This window comes from Pseudorasbora parva, chromosome 21 (genome assembly GCF_024679245.1).
Source record: "Pseudorasbora parva isolate DD20220531a chromosome 21, ASM2467924v1, whole genome shotgun sequence".
Lineage (NCBI taxonomy): Eukaryota > Metazoa > Chordata > Actinopteri > Cypriniformes > Gobionidae > Pseudorasbora > Pseudorasbora parva.
The window spans coordinates 20,827,197-20,845,979 of NC_090192.1; the positions used below are offsets into that span (position 1 = coordinate 20,827,197).

The 18,783-nt window shown below is 39.2% G+C and overlaps 1 protein-coding gene and 1 non-coding gene across 2 annotated transcripts; one reads left to right on the forward strand and one right to left on the reverse strand.

The window, feature by feature from the left end:
- Positions 1-5: 5 nt before the first annotated feature.
- On the reverse strand, positions 6-14,876 carry l3mbtl2 (L3MBTL histone methyl-lysine binding protein 2). The gene is given in 16 exon segments (XM_067430562.1): positions 6-1,018; positions 1,119-1,274; positions 1,393-1,458; positions 1,547-1,781; positions 1,890-1,972; positions 2,093-2,240; positions 2,330-2,434; positions 2,549-2,625; positions 4,386-4,635; positions 4,740-4,828; positions 4,902-5,036; positions 6,305-6,422; positions 6,534-6,613; positions 6,714-6,828; positions 14,089-14,521; positions 14,743-14,876. Coding segments are annotated over 15 exon segments (2,148 nt in total). The 5' UTR covers positions 14,458-14,521; positions 14,743-14,876; the 3' UTR covers positions 6-896.
- A 128-nt stretch (positions 14,877-15,004) lies between these two features.
- On the forward strand, positions 15,005-15,076 carry trnaq-cug (transfer RNA glutamine (anticodon CUG)). Its single transcript has one exon. It is a non-coding gene; the product is annotated as a tRNA-Gln (tRNA).
- The last annotated feature ends 3,707 nt before the right edge of the window (positions 15,077-18,783 follow it).

Genomic DNA, 18,783 nt, shown 5'->3' on the forward strand with positions numbered 1-18,783 from the left:
TAGCGGCTGTTTAGAGTGTAGAATTAACTTGCTTTAAAGGAACTGTATGGAAGAAATATATTTCAGTTAATCATAAAATGGCCCTGATATGTCATTAGACATTAAGAAATCATGTTAATTTCAAATACTTATATCACTGACAACAATAGTCCGGCCAGGATATTGTCATTTAAAAGTTGTTGTTGCAGCCCTCAACTGATGTTAATGTTGACATGTTGTCTTTTGGCCTGAAGCTCCGCCCTCCACCTATCTACCAATAACAAAGTCAGTAGTGTTTAGGCATCCAGGTTGGCAGCTCTGCTCTAGTTACCACAGCTTCAGCTACAAACGTTCCTGCTGAACCTGCAGCCTATCTGGCAAACTCGAGTCAAGGCGGGAGGCGGCGAGGGGATAGTGATTGCAGTACAAGTTTGGCCACAATCTTACATAAACTTCCTTTATTGCAGTTTTAGTTAACAAGGGATGTACAATGCTACTTCAGTAGTTAATAAAAACGATTTAAAAAAAACAAACAGATCTAATGTGTGTGCGTGTTTTGTTAATAAATGTACATTTACTAACTTTTATGAAACATCTGCCAGATCTGTTTAATGTTTTATGAGCAGGTATGAAAATAAAATGTATCAGTATCTACCATATGCAATGATTCTATATTGAAAGCACATTACTCTAAGCTTAATTTCTGTTGTGAAAAAATTAAAATCACAAAAATACTCAACAAAAGTTTAACACAAGATTGTAAGTTATGTGGAAAAAAAAACTGAATTTAAATGTGCACTGTATAAAAATAAACTATCTCGACTATACCTGAAGTTTTACACTAAGAGTTAACTACCAGTGTTATTTAATAAAATGTAGTAATAACAGTACAGTTTTATCAGTACAGGCGGTGGGGGTTAAATAGAGATGTCTTCCTGTTTGAAGATTGTTAAGGCCTCTGGGTTGGTGATTTCTTTGCTTTGTACACTGGACAATATGGGAGTTTCCATTTCCTCCACCTTCACTTGTACTGCAATAACTGTGTTAGTGAGAGAGAGAGAGAGACAGACAGGGAAGCCATATCAGGACTTATTTTTTTTTAAATAAATTGTATTATATTTGAAAGACATGCTACATACTTTCATCCTCAGGTTCAGTCTTTATTTTTAAGATGGGGGCTGTGACGGAAGTGTTTGGTGCCTCTTGTGGTTGATTCGTCTTTGGAGTCTCATTATGCTGAGTGGGCTGGGTTTTAGATGTGCATTTACTTGTGTTTTTCTTTACAAATCTTTTTCCTTAAGTGAAAAATACAGAATAATAAGTAGAATGAAGGAAAGAGAATGACAACGATCTATCAGATATTTGGACAAGCAATTAAAGAAGAAACTAATAATAAAATGAAATAAAACATACTCCTTTTCCCCATAAAAGGTTTTGCCTTTTTGCTTGTGTTTGAGCGTTCCTGACCCTGGGGTGGTTCTACACAAAGGGCATAATATAACATGAGAACCAAATTTTGCAGTAAATGTACAAATACTATGAAAATGAAAATAATATGAAAATCTACCCGGGCCTATAGGTGGCTGCAGCTGGTAGCCAGTGATTTCACACCAGCCCACGGGATAAATTTCAGGGGACTGACAGTCTACCCACTGATCAAACTCAGGCTCCCAGCCATCAAAGTGGAGAAGGAGAAGCCGGCCTACACAGCGCCTAACAGTGGCCACACACACCAGCCGGGGCTCCATGAGGTCCACTGCCTCTAGCTTCATTCCTGGTTTAAAGCCATGGCCTACATCATCCTGAAAAAGATGTATGAGGGAGGGACCACGGGACCAGCTTAAAACACATTAAACCCACAGGTGCAGTAACACATGTATGTGGCTCAATTGTCAAAATAAAAAGTTTACCGTGTTGAAAAGTCTTCGTGGAGCAGCTAAAGTTCCTGTTTCTGCTAAATATTTTGTCCATGTGAAAGTGGCATGATCGTAACCTGGTGAGAAATGAGACAATGTCAACAAACACCTTATTAAATTGCAAATAAAGGCTCTTTAGCTTAAATATTGATTTTTGTAGCAAGACGACAACTGGAATTATCAGTTGAGCAAATTACCAGGAGGTAGAGTAAGAGGTATGTCATTAGTCTCGCAATATCCAACAGGTAAAATGGCATGTGAGCTGGCATGGTAGCAAAACCAGTCAGAACCATCACCGATCTCGACACCATCAATGCCTACCATGATGTATCCATCCAGCAACACCTGAGTGTTAAAAGCCTGGTCAGTGCAATTACGTTCAACAAGTGCAAAATATGCACAATTTAAAGTCATAAATAGTGGCTGTATTGTACCTTACGGACTGATGCAACACAGATGTTCCCAAGGTTCAGAGGATCAACTGCTTCAAGTTTCATGCCTTCCTCAAAAAACGTATTTCCCATGTAAACGGTCCTTAACTGTTTACATATTGTAAGAAATTATACATACTAAATGATTACATGACAAGGTTTTTAAACTAACATTAACACAAAAAGTTAAACAAAGTCATGTTAATATATATTTGCACTAACCTTCTTAAACTGATCTGGCATACTGTTTTGAAGGACTTTGCGAAATGTTGGGTGGCTACCCATGTCAACATTCACATCTGTGTCAGAAAAATCATGCATGATATTCATTACAAATAAACTAATGACAAAAATGGAGAGTAAAGAAAATAATAGGAAAAGAGTTCATTTATTTCTCTTAATTGCTTTTATCTCACAGTTATTTATTTTTGTTCCACATTTTTTTCTTTTTTAAGCAGTATCTGAAGCAGAAATTAACCTCCATACAAAAATGTATATATCTATATTTTTTAATGGAGCCCCGCATGTAACATGGAAGAAATATTGTGACCACAAATCAAGAATTTGTTCCTAGGAATTAATTTGTGACCACTTTCTTCACTTCACTGTTCCCGCTACTAACAACCATTTAACTAAAACAAGGGGGCAAAAGAAGGTCATGGAAACAAATTATTTTCTTTTAAACATATCTTTATCAGAAATATATGAAAATTAATTTACAAACACTATATTGATAAAACTATTTGGACACCCCTCCAAATAATTGAATTCAGGTGTTCCAATCACTTCCATGGCCACAAGCACCAAGGCATGCAGACACTTCTACAAACATTTGTGAAAGAATGGGTCGCTCTCAGGAGCTCAGTGAATTAAAGCGTGGTTAGGTTGTAAGAAGTCCATTTGCGAAGTTTCCTCACAACTAATATTTCATGGTCAACTGTTAGTAGTATTATAACATGGTGAAAGCAATTGGGAACAACAGCAACCCAACCACGAAATGGTAGGCCACGTTAAATCACAGAGGGTGGTCAGTGCATGCTGAGGCGCACAGTGCGCAGATGTCGCCAACTTTCTGCAGAGTCAATAGCTACAAACTTTGTGATTAGCTCAAGAACAGTGCGTAGAGAGCTTGGGTTTCCATGGCCGAGTAGCTACTGTTCAGTAGCTACTGTTCTACTGTTCACTGTTCTTACCATTTCCATGGCCGAGTAGCTACTCGGCCATGGAAACCCAAGCTCTCTACGCACTGTTCTTGAGCTAATCACAAAGTTTGCCTTACATCACCAAGTGCAATGCAAAGCGTTGAATGCAGTAAAAGCATGCCGCCACTGGACTCTAGAGCAGTGGAGACGTGTTCTCTGGAGTGACGAATCGCGCTTCTGTCTGGCAAGCCGATGGACAAGTCTGGGTTTGGCGGTTTCCAGGAGATCGGTGCTTGCCTGACTGCATTCTGCCAAGTGTAAAGTTTGATGGAGGGGGGATTATGAAGTGGGGTTGTTTTTCAGGGGTTGGCCTTGGCCCCTTAGTTCCAGTAAAAGGAACTCATTTTGGACAATTTCTGTTACCACATGACTGCACACCAGTGCACAAAGCAAGGCCCATAAAGACATGGATGAGCGATTTTGGTGTGAAGGAACATGACTGTCCTGCACAGAGTCCTGACCTCAACCCGATAGAACACCTTTGGGATGAATTAGAGCGGAGAGTCCGAGCCAGGCCTTCTCGTCCAACATCAGTGCCTGACCTCACAAATGCGCTTCTAGAAGAATGGTCAAAAATTCCAATAAAACACACTAGTAAACCTTCTGGAAAGCCTTTAAAACTGCAAAGATTGGATCAACTCCATATTAAACCCTATGAATTAAGAATGGGATGTCATTTAATTTTATGTGCACTTAGATATTGACTTCCTTCTCATCCTCCCCTCACAACCCTCTCCCAGCCTCCACAAATTGAATACAGTGAAAACACAATTTTTTTTCCTACGTCACTTGCGAAGCTCCATATTTTTTACATGAGATGTCTTCTATTTACACAAGATAGCACAGTTTCTTCTCACCTGTTTCTTTGATTGAGTGCCCCACTATTTCAGACCAGCCTACATGGTGTACTAGAGGACTCTGCATGTGACACCAGAAATCTGAGAGCACCTCGCCTGAGGGTCCCAGTCCACCATCTTCATACAGAAGTCTGAGCCGCCCTCCTATGACAGTATCCACTACTGCCAAACGGGTACGGCTCACCTGTGAGCGATCAACCACCTCCACACGAACCCCTTGTCTGAATGAACACCTCAAACTGTCTGCCATCTGAAACACATACAGACAGGAAACACGGGACGACAGTTATGCAGAAATAAAAATAAAAAAAATCAGAGGGCATCAATGGATTACTAATTTGCCATTGCTGTCACCTTAACATGAAAGTCAACAGGAATTGTGTGTGTTCCAACTAGTCTCTCCATCAGGTAGGATTTCCAGTCTTTAATATGCTGGTGGACCTCTGTAGAAAAAAAGCTCAAGATTTAGCATTTTTATGTAATTTATACCTGAAGACCTACGGTGTAAACATTCACCTTGGGGAGGGACCAGGAGCTTGCTATTCACTGCACACCAGCCAATAGGATGAACATCAGCCGTGCCCAAGTTACACCACAGGTCATGGCTGTCATCATCCTCAAAACCATCATAGCGCAGAAGAGCCTTATAGCCTGAAAGAAACACATCACACAATACATATGACAAACATTGATTTCAGCAGTTTGGATCGCGTGTCAAACTGCTGAAATCACGTGACATTGGCAATCCGAATCATTGATCGACTCTCAGGATTTTTTAAGATTGGTTCTTAAAAAATCCTGAGAGTTATGGGACAAAAAAGTCAAGTGGTAGACCCAAAAAGATTCCACCTGCACTGAGCCGCAGGATCCGACGGGTTTTCCGTGAAGACACAGGTCGATCCTCAACCCAAATTAAGGCCCTTACTGATGCTGACTGTGACCCAATAACCATAAGTCGTCATCTGCTAGAGAAGGGCTTCAAGAACAAAAAACGTCTTCAAAGGCCACGTCTCCTCCCACGACACAAACTTGCCCGTTTAGAATTTGCAAGGGAGCACCAAACATGGGACATTGAAAAGTGGAAGAAAGTTTTATTCTCTGACAAGAAAAAATTTAACCTGGATGGTCCTGATGGCTTCCAACATTACTGGCATGACAAGGAGATCCCACCTGAGATGTTTTCTACGTGGCACAGTGGAGGAGGCTCCATCATGATCTGGGGTGCTTTTTCCTTCAATGGGAAAATGGAGCTTCAGGTTGTGCAGGGGCGTCAAGCGGCACTGGCTATGTGGATCTGTTGCAGCGGGCATCCCTCTTGACCGAGGGCCCCCGTCTGTGCGGTAATGACTGGGTCTTTCAACAGGACAACACTGCAATTCATAAAGCCTGCCTGACGAAGGACTTCTTCCAGGAGAATAACGTTGCTCTTTTGGACCATCCTGCGTGTTCCCCTGATCTAAATCTCATTGAGAACATTTGGGGATGGATGGCAAGGGAAGTTTACAAAAATGGACGTCAGTTCCAGACCGTGGATGCCCTTCGTGAAGCCCTTCTTAAACTTTTGATCAGCTGATGAATGACCTGTTTGAGTTTAAATGCAGCTTTCAATAAATTGCCTACTCTCTATTTTTTGTCTCTTGCTCCTGTTTCTTCTTTTGGCATTTTGAAGCAGCGCTTACAACCCGGTTATGATCCACAAGTGCGAAATGTGTAAAACTTGCAATGCCTCCCCTGGTCTTAAGATTTTGTTCGGGAGTGTATTTCCAACAAATCTTAACCCCAAACTTTTGAACGGTAGTGTTAGTGTAATTAAACAATATATAATATGAATATTTTAATATTTTAATATAAAAAAAATACAAAAAATACATGTTTTTATGTAACAACATTCAGCAGTGATAGAGAAAACACAAGAGTACCTGTAAGCTTTACAACTGTGGCGATCCAGTATACCTTACTAGGCAAGGCTGTATGGGTGTTCAGAACCTCCACTTTTAACCCCTCATAGACATCTTCCTACTGAGCGCAAAGTGGTGCCTGTGAAATGAGCAACCATTAAAATGCAATAGCAAGAGTAACGTGAAGAAAATGTACAAATGTACAGGTACATTTCCGCAAAGAGAAGCTCTATGGGTAGAAATCACTCACATGTCGGAAGCAGGACACAGGGGCAGCGAGGAAGCCACTTTTCTCAAGGTAACTACCCCAGTCAAATCCAGCCAAAGTAGCTTGGGAGAAGACAGGGCAATTTGATCTTTCAAAACCAGCCACAATTACATTTGTAAAGCTCACCGTAGTGAAAAGGGAGAGATGTGTGTGTTTTCTTACCATCTTGTCCAAATGCTCTGCTCTCCTGATGCTGCTCATTGGCCTTTGACCTTGGAGCCTCAGTCTGTGATTTTGGGTACAATTTTTGTGATGATTTCCTTATGGGCGGCCTTCCCTGAATACAAAGACACACAAAAATTAAATCACTGTTAGAATAAACATGTATATAATTCTATGCCAGACAATCCCACCTGGAGCCGTGCAAGAATTGAGGATTTTTTGGAGTTGGATGAGTATGAACGTGAGCAAGACACACTGCAGAAGCGCTTAGACCTGGAGAAGAAGGTGTCTGTTGTGCCACTGGCTCCACACATTTCACATGTAACTGCAGAGACATGAAATTGAGTGGTTTACACATATACTTCTCCATGTTCTTCTGTAAGTTCATTGATATAAGAGTTCCTGAATTCACCCCTTCCATCATTTTCTGCCCAGGAATTACGTGTCTCTGGATTATTTGCACCATCATCATTGGAATTCTGCTGATTGTGGTCTGCTCCATCAAATATTTGTTCTTCTCCATCGTTCTGATAGTCATTCATAAATGTGTCTTCCTGTTCATCCTTTTGAAAGAGCAAAGTTATTTATTTCTCAATCAAATAAGTTTGAGTTAATAAGTATATTGAAAACAGTTTTTGCTGCATAATGTTTTATTAAAAGTTTGAGGTAAGTAAGATTTAAAAAACATTTAACACTCTTGGGCATAAAAATGGGCTAAGTCCAAAATGGCTAAACACTATTGGTCTTAACCACAAATTGCTGAAGATGCAAATTACTTGAGCAAATGCACTCCTTAAAAAGCCATTGCTGTCTTTGAAAGACAGGCAGAATTAAGTTGGCAGCATTCGAAGGTAGATTGGAGGTTGCAAAGTGACGCACTTTTAACCCCACATAGACATCTTCCCACTGAGCACAGACTAGTACCTGTGAAATGGGCAATAATGTATTAACCATTAAAAGGCGGTCCCAATCCGAAGGCTTTTTTAAATCCGGTCTCCAAATGTGCCCTACGTTTTAAAACCTCAACATCTTCAGCTCTGCTACCTATAGCTCTTCCTCCTGTCTTTTTCTCAGTGCAACTGTCTCCAAACCATACAACATCGCTGATCTCACTACTGTCCTGTATACCTTTCCTTTCATTCTTGCTGGTACTCTTTTATCACACAACAGACCTGACACTTTTCTCCACCCATTCCAACCTGCCTTGACATGCTTCTTCACCTCTTATCCACATTCCCCATTGCTCTGGACTGTTGACCCTAAGTACTTAAAATCCTGCACCTTCTTTATCTCTTCTCCTCTTCACCTCTTTTACTTGGTTCTCTCTCATTCACACACATGTATTCTGTCTTGCTGCGACTAACCTTCATTCCTCTTCTCTCCAGAGCAAACCTCCACCTCTCTAGAATTACCTGCTCCCTGCTCTCACTACGAATCACAATGTCATCCGCAAACATCATAGTCCATTCAGATTCCTGTCTGACCTCATTTTTCGGTCTGTCCATCACCACCGCAAACAAGAAGGGGCTCAGAGCCGATCCTTGATGCAGTCTCACCTTCACCGTGAAGTCCTCTGTCTCACCTACGGCACACCTTACCACTGTCCTACTGCTCTCATACATATCCTGGACCACTGTAACATACTTCTATGTGATTATGTAACTATATTGCCAAATGTTTTGGGACATGCACCTTTACGTTTACATGTACATGAACTTTAATGACCTCCCATTCTTAATCCGGGTTTAATATGGAGTTGGCCCAGCCTTTGCAGCTATAACAGCTTCAACTTTTCCACAAGGCATTCTACAAGGTTTAGGAGTGTGTTTATGGGAATTTTTGACAACGTTGGACGAGAAGGTCTGGCTCACAGTCTCCACTCTAATTCATCCCAAAGGTGTTCTATCGGGTCGAGTTCAGGACTCTGTACAGGTTAGTCAAGTTCCTCCACACCAAACTCGCTCATCAATGTTTTTATGGACCTTGCTTTGTGCACTGGTCACAATCATGTTGGAACAGGAATGGAATGGGACATCCCCCAAACTGTTCCCACAAATTTGGGAGCATTAATTATCCAAAATGTCTTGGTATGCTGAAGCATTAACAGTTTCTTTCATTGGAACTAAGGGGCTAAGTTCACCCCCTTAAACACAAACCCACACCATTATCCCCCTCCAACAAACTTTACACTTGGCACAATGTAGTCAGGCAAGTTCCATTCTCCTGGACATCGCAAAACCAAGATTAATCCATCAGATTGCAAGACAGAGAAGCGTGATTCATTACTCCAGACAGAGAACACATCTCCACTGCTCTTTGCATTGCATAGTATTGTTGATGTAAGGCTTGGATGCAGCTGCTCGGCCATGGAAACCCATTCCATGAAGCTCTCTACACACTGTTCTTGAGCTAATCTGAAGGCCACACAAAGTTTGAAGGTCTGTAGCTATTGACTCACAACTATAGCTGTGGCTATAGTTGGCGACTTCTGCGCATTGTGCGCCTCAGCATGCACTGACCCCTTGCACTTCATGGCTGAGTAGCAGTTGTTCTCAAATGCTTCCTCTTTGTTATAATACCACTAACAGTTGACCATTGATTATTTAGTAGTGAGGAGATTTCACGAATAGACTTAATGCACAGGTGGCAACCAATCACAGTACCACACTTGATTTCACTAAGCTCCTGAGAGTGACCCATTCTTTCACAAATGTTTGTAGAAGCATATGCATGGCTAGGTGCTTGATTTTATACACCTGTGGCCATGGAAGTGATTGGAAAACTTAAATTCAATGATTTGGAGGGGTGTCCCACTACTTTTGACAATATAGTGTAGCTTATACACTTTATTATATACAGAAATGGACCATGGTAAATTTAGACAGTTTGTGAACCTCATTTTGTTTTAAGACAGTTTGATATAATTCAAAACATTCCAGTATAAACGTTACGGTCACGTCAACTGCAGCTGTCACCATTGCTAGGCGAAAAGAACAGTCCTCCGTAGGCTTGACTATCCCATTTAACAACTCTCAGTCCGACGTTCGCAGCCTTTAGATACCCATCCTTCGAAGGATGCAGCCATTGACTCTTCTTCCAGTAAAGGCTCTCTACAAGTTTATCCACACAGCCTAAACATTTAAAGAAAACAAAGGGAAAGGCTATCCCATACTAAATTACTTTATCTACAGTATGTGCAATTCTTGCCAATTTCCTGACCAGTGATTTTTGGTTAAAATGTTCAAATGTTACATTGAGTTACAAATGAGTGTACATTTTGAAATATATTAAATATAAAACAGCTATTTAATATTGTAAGAATATTTCACAGTATTGCTGTTTTTACTGTATTGCTGGTCAAATAAATTCAGCCTTGAATACGTTTACATTATTTAGTAATTTTGTTTAAATAAACTTTAATAATAATAATTAAAAACAGGATTATTGTAACCATTTTAAAGAAGGAAGGATGTTTTGTTATAGCTTTTGGAGCAAGGCCACTGCGATCTTGCAATACCACAACCTGCAACGTCACAAATGGGGTTTGTTTGCTCCATGGGTCAGTGAAGTAATATAAGCATTTCTATACTTATACACACGCTTGACTTGAAATGGAGAAAGACTAAATTGAAAAGATTGTTGAGCCCATAATAAGTCCAATTGCTAATGCATTTGAGCCGATACAGTAAGGGGACCGAGCAGTACTACTATTACAGGTGGAAGAAGTCAATTATTAGGGGCCAAGCACAGAAGGTGCGTAATCGTTGATGTTGTTCTTCTTTTTCTTCCGCTCTGCATGTCTATGGCAGCCCAAAGAACCGTATGGTAAAAAAGTTTTGGCACACTCATAGATGACAGTCTGAACTATCACCATAGCAAATTTGAAATATTTAACTCAATCCCTCCAGCTGTCCAAAGTTTGACTTACATTTGTGCTAATAACTTTTAAACTGCAAGGGCTAAAAATTATATTTTTTTATCCTCTGATCCCTTGGCTCATTGCACTCTATGATGTCATTTTCTGTATTGCCAATTTTCTCACCAATTTTTTCTTGTTAAGATTCGAGACAGCATGCCGAGTCAAATGATATCCAATTTTTCCATAGTCTATTTTCCATATCAGCCATAAATGCTGGATTTCATCAATGCATTAGTGTATCGTTACAGGTCATTGTTACGATGACCTGAATGAGCCTGAGAAGTTTCGAGCCAGCACACCCTTGTTGTAGAATAAAATATTCACATGCTTATAATAACTTTGGATTTGGTTGACTTATTTTTATGGGAGCCACAGCCTTACATTTCTGAATTCTTCCCGAATCCAACGCTACCAAACGTGCTACCTTTCGCCTTATGGTTTGTTCAATGTTGTGACTTTCACAAATATCTTTGAAACTGTTAGTCCGATCAAGATCAAACCACTGTAGGAAAATCAGAATCTTGGCAGATTGACAACATGCATCAAGCTAAAATTTTAATAGTAAGTGGCAAACTCAGGTGTGGGTTATTTTTGGTATGCTTGTATACACAAATGTCAATAACTCAAACAAAAGTTTATATTTTCACCAAATTTGATGCGCTTATGTATGGTTGCGCTTATGTACACTCTGATGACACAAATAGTGGTGGGACTGTACTTGAAAACAGCTCTATACAACTCAATGTATTTATGGGGTTTCAACCTTTTTGCTTAAAATTGTCTCCAAATGTCTTTACTCATTTTTGCAGTTGGTCTGCTGCTAGCTTCCTCATTTGCTTCTGTTTTCCTTGGCCCCGATAATTGCTGCTTGCCACTATATTTATCCAGTGTACAGTTATCTACAATATAAAATCCATAAATAATCATACACTTTTACAACATTAGCAATATCTACCTAACTTGCACTAATGTACGTTTTCGAGCCGTTTCCCTACGGTGGGCTGATGCTTATGTGTTACTGTTGTCACAGAATGTTGTGCGGTCAATAGAGCATGCATTAAATAAAAATTAAAAAAAAAAAACAGACGGAGCAACGCCAGGCTTAAATTTGTTGGTGCGGCGAGTGATTAAATTGCCAGACTCAAAGGCCTTCTCCTCAATGTAATCTTCCTCCAAAAAAATATTCACTGAAAACTCTGGTATGAGCAACTCTCAATACCTTCTGTGTTGTAAAGCTGTAAAAACCAAACTCTGGTCAGGCCAATCACATCGTGTATAGAGTCAGTGAGCCGGGATTAACATGATGACAGCAGAGTTGCGTTTGCGTGCTACTTGTAAACACAGAAACTGGCGAACGGCGGTCTTTTGAATCAGTTTTGACCGTGACTCTGGAAGACTTGGAGTTAAGCTTTTCTCTGAGAAAAGAACAGCACTGAAGTAATTCTTAAAAAGGGAAGATGTGTTCGGAATTTTGCCGACCAGATACGGCGAAAGTTTAATCTGTCAACAAGCTCTGTTTCACCTTCGTTGCTCTGGTTGGTTGTAGCGCTATCCTATCGCGTGCAGAGGGAGTTTGAAACACATCCGTTTATCCCGCCCATCGGATTACGCCCTGTCAATGGTGAGTTTTCAGACCAAATATCTTGATGTGGTTCTGGCTTGTCAGGCTAGCTTATGGTATGTGAATTTCCAGTTTCCATCTTTAACTGTCCCTTTCAATCCTCTACTACAGGGGCCCCCAAACTTGGTGCTGGAGGGCTAGTGTCCTACCGAGTTTAGCTCCAATCTTAGTTAAACAAACCTGAACTAGCTAATCCGTATCTTACTAGGAGCCTATACCATGAAGCTGGTTTAGCTGGCTAGCCAGATTTGTTTAAGCTTAGTTTGTGCCAATTCCTGGGTATTAGGTACCATTAAAGTGGTTTGGCTTTTAGCTTCATTGCCATAGTAACTTACGCTCCACAGCTAACCTGCTCTGGAGCAGGTTATGTTCTGGATAAGAGATCTCAAAATGAAATCGGGCCAATCAGCTGTGAGTAAAGTGACACATCTCTGATTCAATAAAATCACTCCCCCTGTTTCTGCTCCAAATTAAAGTTCACTATAATAGTTTTAAAAGACTAAAGTGTCTGGCTTTTAACAATGCTTATTTATAAAAAATAATCATTTTTAATGATTTAGATATAATTTATATAATTATTATACCCTTAATCAATTACACATTTATTATTTTAGTTAAATCAATCATTAATAGGCACTTTGTTAAAATTAATATAAATAGCCTACATAAAGTCATATAAACAAGCTTTAAAATCAATAAATAAAACTATTAAAAAAAAAGCTTACTGGGCTTAAATGTTCAATTTTCTCTAATCAACTAAACTAACTTCATAACTTCAATCAGGAAATATTCTGCAGAACAGAGAAATTAATCTCACTGCTTGTCTCGCGAGAAGTGAATCTCAGTTCCACAGCGTGTGATTGGCTGTTCACTGCTGTTGTCACAGCTAAACTCCTGAACTCAGGATCAAAGCCTGAGTTGACAGAGAAAGCTGATGATCAGCATCATTGGACCAACAAAGCCTTAATACAATGGTTTGGTTTTGTCAACTCAAAACTAATCCTGTAACCCTGAGTTTGTTAAACTACCATCATGGTACAGGCTAGGTTAGCGAGTTAAGGTGTGTTTAATTGAGCTAAACTCTGCAAGATAGCTGCCCTCCAGGGCAGTTTGAGGACCCCTGCTCTACCTATTATTTACCTCAGGCAACGAAACAAACCCTGTAATGTCACACTCTGGGTGGATCTCAATCAGCTCCCTGGTTTAGTGGTCAGGGCACTGATCAGGACATAGGCCCTGTCCCAAATGGCACCCTCAAAGTCTTCCTCTGAGTCTGCACCATAGACCGTCTGCACTCACAACGTAATGCCGCAGCAAAGGGGGTGCTCACGAGCACCCTTCTTTAAGCTTAAATGACGAATGGGACACTCTACGGTCTTGTGGACTTAATGGACAGTTCACGCAATGCCAATTTTAAGACCACAAGACCAAAAGTGCACATGATATGAAGTGTGCCATTTAGGGCCATTGGTCAATGGACTGACTCCCTGATCTGTGCCCTGACTACTGAACTAGGGATCTAATTGAGACGCACCCCGTCAGTATTGCAAGATGGCGGCGCCCTTGCTCCAGAAGCTATAACAAAATCCCCATTTTCTTTAAACTAGTTACATTAATTGTGTGTTTTATATATATATATATATATATATATATATATATATATATATATATATATATATATATATATATATATATATATATATATATATATATAGTGTGTGTGTGTGTGTGTGTGTGTGTGTGTGTGTGTGTGTGTGTGTGTAAACTATTTGACCTGTAGTATTTATGTCTCCCATATTCAGCTTTACAATGAAAGTTATCAGAAACATACTCACTGATGCAAACTGTTGAGGTTCACTGGTCGCTCCGGATTTCCGTCTCGTACATAAGGCACAGGAGACATCTTTACCTCCGCATTTACTGCACGTTGGTCGGATAAAAACAGTCGGGACAGCTCCCTCCTTCAGTTTCAGCCCTTTGAATCCCATTGTCTTTGCAATGGCATAAGACTTCGGATCAAAGCAGTCCCTGCTGAAGTGCTCAGAGCATAAATGGGAGTACGTCTTGGCGACCCAGGTTTTGCGGGTCTTCTGGACCTGTTTTTCCCATTTGCGGAACTCCAGGGGGTCTTTGGGAAATCTGAACATTGAGACATTCTGCCCGCTGATCTTCCCACAGCCATAAGCAACGCATTTATTAGGCATTTGGATTTTAGGTGATTATAGAGAGGTCTTCGGAGAATGTAGTCTGCAGCTGGCTCCAAATGTGCTAATTACATTTAAGAAACAATAAAAACCTTAAACATTTACACCAGATATAATTATACCACATTGGTTGTTACATGCACTCATTGAATGTTGCAAGCATATACCAAGCTTCGAAGAACATTAGAGAGTTCTGTATTAATGGCAAACTATGAGAAACACAGACGAAGATTTAAAGAACCGATATACACATTATTATTATGTGTATAAGTAAACATTTCTTACCTGCTTTAACCCTCTTAGAAAATCCAGTATGCAATGGTTTGCTCAACGTGAATAGCGCAGTAGCGCCGTCATCCGGACTGGAGAACCACATATTTTTGTCCAAAATGGCTTTATTATACGTCTGATTTTATAAACTGGTTGTTTGTTATGCGATGCAATTAATAAAACCCTTAACTATATAGCAAACAATCTATACTGTAATTATATATTGTACCTATATTTATAATCTTGAAATACTCTTCTGCACACGATGATATTACGCGGTTCCATGGTGTAATGGTTAGCACTCTGGACTCTGAATCCAGCGATCCGAGTTCAAATCTCGGTGGAACCTGAATTTAATTTTTTTTTGAAAGTGGAACCTGAATTTTATTCATCAGGTTCCACTGATGATTCCATTCAGGAATCAAGTAAGTTTTTCTTTTGTTTTCTGTTTTAAGATACATAGTCAAATAACTTAACCAGCAAAACTTGCTATAAACTCCAGTCAAGCAACCTTTATTTATAGGCCTAGTACTTTTTACAAAAGTCTACAGATTGTTTCAATGCAGATTTAAATTGCCTGTACAGCAGTTCTAGAAGAAAATAGTGTCATTGTGTCCTTGTCCATCTTAAGTAAGTGTCCCTGACTAATAGTCCAGTTCAGTAGTGCACATATTAAATAATACTGTTACTGAGGTGATACAAGCAGAACTGCATGCCTCTTGTGCCAAAGAACATTGCAGCCATTTTCTCTGTTTGTGTCTATAGCGAGTCACCCAGGTACTGTGCTCCTCCTCAAGGGTTCCTACCAGACCGATCGGAATTAGTCCCAATATAAACACTTATTATACTGTAAGTGTACCATAATGATTCAGGGTAAGACAAAAATGCAGTTTGGAAAATGGATTCATGTTGTGCATTCTCATTATATAATTTTTGTAAATCTTGAACACAAAAAAGTTACGGACAGCAGCTTTAAATGTTAAGAGATCTTGGTTTTCTCTTTGATTTTTTTATTCAACTTAGTTCATAGTTTGGTCATTAATTTTATTTTAGGCTGCATCAACATCACATTAAATCTGTACAGTACATTACTACAAACCCACACAAAACCACAAAAGTTGGGATACTGTACAAATTGTGAATAAAAACAGAATGCAATGATGTGGAAGTTTCAAATTTCAATATTTTATTCAAAATACAACATAGATGACATATCTGACATATCATGTTTAAACTGAGAAAATGTCATTTTATGGGGAAAATAAGTTGATTTAAAATTTCATGGCATCAATACATTTTTAAAAAGTTGGGACAAGGCCATGTTTACCATGTGGCATCCCCTCTTCTTTTTATAACAGTCTGCAAATGTCTGGGGACAGAGGAGACAAGTTGCTCAAGTTTAGGATTAGAAATGTTGTCTTAGGTCTTCTTTGTCACATCTTCCTCTTTATGATTCGCCAAATGTTTTCTATGGGTGAAAGATCTGGACCGCAGGCTGGCCATTTTAGTAACGGGATCCCTCTTCTATGCAGCCATGATATTGTAATTGATGCAGTATGTGATCTGGCATTGTCGTGTTGGAAAATGCAAGGTCTTCCCTGAAAGAGATGACGTCTCAAGAGACAATGCCTGCACTTCTGGATCATGTTTAGATATGGCTTCTTTTTTGAAATGTAGAGTTTAAGCCGGCAACGGGGAATGGCACAGGGGATTGTGTTCACCGACAATGTTTTCTGGAAGTATTCCTGAGTCCATGTTGTGATTTCCATTACAGTAGCATTCCTGTATGTGATGCAGTGCCGGCCTGATGATCACGGTCATCCAGTATGGTTTTCCAGCCTTAACCCTTACGCACAGAGATTGTTCCAGATTCTCTGAATCTTTGGATGATATTATGCACTGTAGATGATGATAACTTCAAACTCTTTGCAATTTTTCTCTGAAAAACTCCTTTCCGATATTGCTCCACTATTTTTCGCCGCAGCATTCACTGAAAAAAATGACTTTGTGGTATTATAAAATCTATTACATTAATTAATGTAATTTATACATTGTAAAATCAAGATTAAGTTGGAACTATATATCTTATGTAAAATTTACACAATTTATTAATGTAATAAATTAACTGAGAAGAAAAAGTACATTTTACCATATATTTACAAATACAATTTAATGTTTTATAGTCACAGCACATTCACCTAAAAATACTAAGTACATTTTAATCCGAAAAGCAAAGTGTGTTTGAATCCGCCCGCCCGCACAACTATGTGTTCATTTTGATGGTTTGATTATTGCATAGATGTTACAGTTCAAAATTAACTGAATGTGAGTTTAAATCACAACAACGCTAGTTAAAGCGCCGGCATTATCCACTTCTATAAAGTTGAGACTGGTGGTTAATCAAAAATAGAGGGGATTAAATGTAGTCTGCAGTCTGGTTAACTTCAAAATTTAATGTTAGCTGGCCGTGATTAAATGCTGGCTGCCTGTGTGTGTGTGTGTGTGTGTGTGTGTGTGTGTGTGTGTGTGTGTGTGTGTGTGTGTGTGTGTGTGTGTGTGTGTGTGTGTTGTTAGCCTTATTTAAAAGCGTCTAGTCGTTTTTATATCCACTGAACATTTCGCAGCAATTAATTTATCAAAGCTAATCACCAAAGAATGTCAAGGGGTGTTTTGGTGTTGGGTTCATGTTTCATGTTTTTAGGTTTTCATGTTAAAGCGTTAGTTCACCCAAAATGTGTTGTATAATTTACTCTCCTTCAAGTTGTTCCAAACCTGCATGAATTTCTTTCTTCTGCTGAACACAAAGGAAGATATTTGGAAGAATGTTTTGTATATAAGCAGATTTTGAGCCCCATTGACTACCATAGTAGGGAAAATACTATGGTAGTCAATGGGGCTCAAAATCTGCTTATATACAAACATTCTTCCAAATATCTTCCTTTGTGTTCAGCAGAAGAAAGAAATTCATGCAGGTTTGGAACAACTTGAGGGAGAGTAAATGAAGACAGAATTTTCATTTTTGGGTGAACTATCCCTTTAACTGTCATGTCCTTTCATGCACTTCCTGGTTTGTCATGTGATCCTGCCATGTGCTCCCTTGTCTTGTGTTCTGATGTGTCAGTGGTTTATTGGTTGATCATTGTTCACAGGTGTGTCTTGTCTTTATATAATAAATAAATAAATAAATAAATAAATAAATAAATAAATAAATAAATAAATAATAAAAGCCCTCATGTTTACCATGTTTCTTCTTCTGTTATTGTGAATGAATATGTACCCGTTTGTTGGTAAAGGTTTAAGGTTTAAAGCTACACTGTGTAACTTTTTTAGTTTATTCTTAGCTAAAAACACTAGTTCTTTCAAAAATATATGTGCTCATATATCAATAAATGTATATTTACTTCTTTCAAGTAATAAATTATTCTTGTAAGTTTATAATATGCCATTAAAAATACATACTGGTGAGGGGTTCGAATGCCAGTCGCCATGTTGCCCCTCCATCTTGAAAGTACATTAGCCAAAGAGGGACATACCCGTAAATTCAAGCTACGCTTTTCGCGTTTTAACACTCGATGGCAGTCATGAACGAGGTCGAACAAATCGGCCACCGTAGGAGTTAAAACGAAATTGGAATTGAGAGGAACAGAAACTAATATTCACTGGATTGTCATATACCTTTACACCGCTAGATGGGGGAAAATATTACACACTGTAGCTTTAAGTTTATGTTTATGGTTAGATACATGCCAAGCCTAGCCTTTTGTTTATGTTTGGATTTAAGTTTGTGAGTTAGGTTTAGTCATTTTAGCAAGCATATTCCTTCTGCACTCATAATGAATCTATTTTGTATTTGTTTCTCAATAGAATTGATTGTGTTCTTTCTTTCTTTTTTATAAACTGTATGCAGGAGGACCGCTAAACACATCGAGAGGATCCAGTCGATGTGTGAATGAGCATGAAGGAGAAGTGATCATTCTGTTTCAGCTGGACTATGCATGTCCTCGTCATTTATGTTAGTTATGCCACTGTTGGCTGCTGAGGTTTAGTTGAACCATA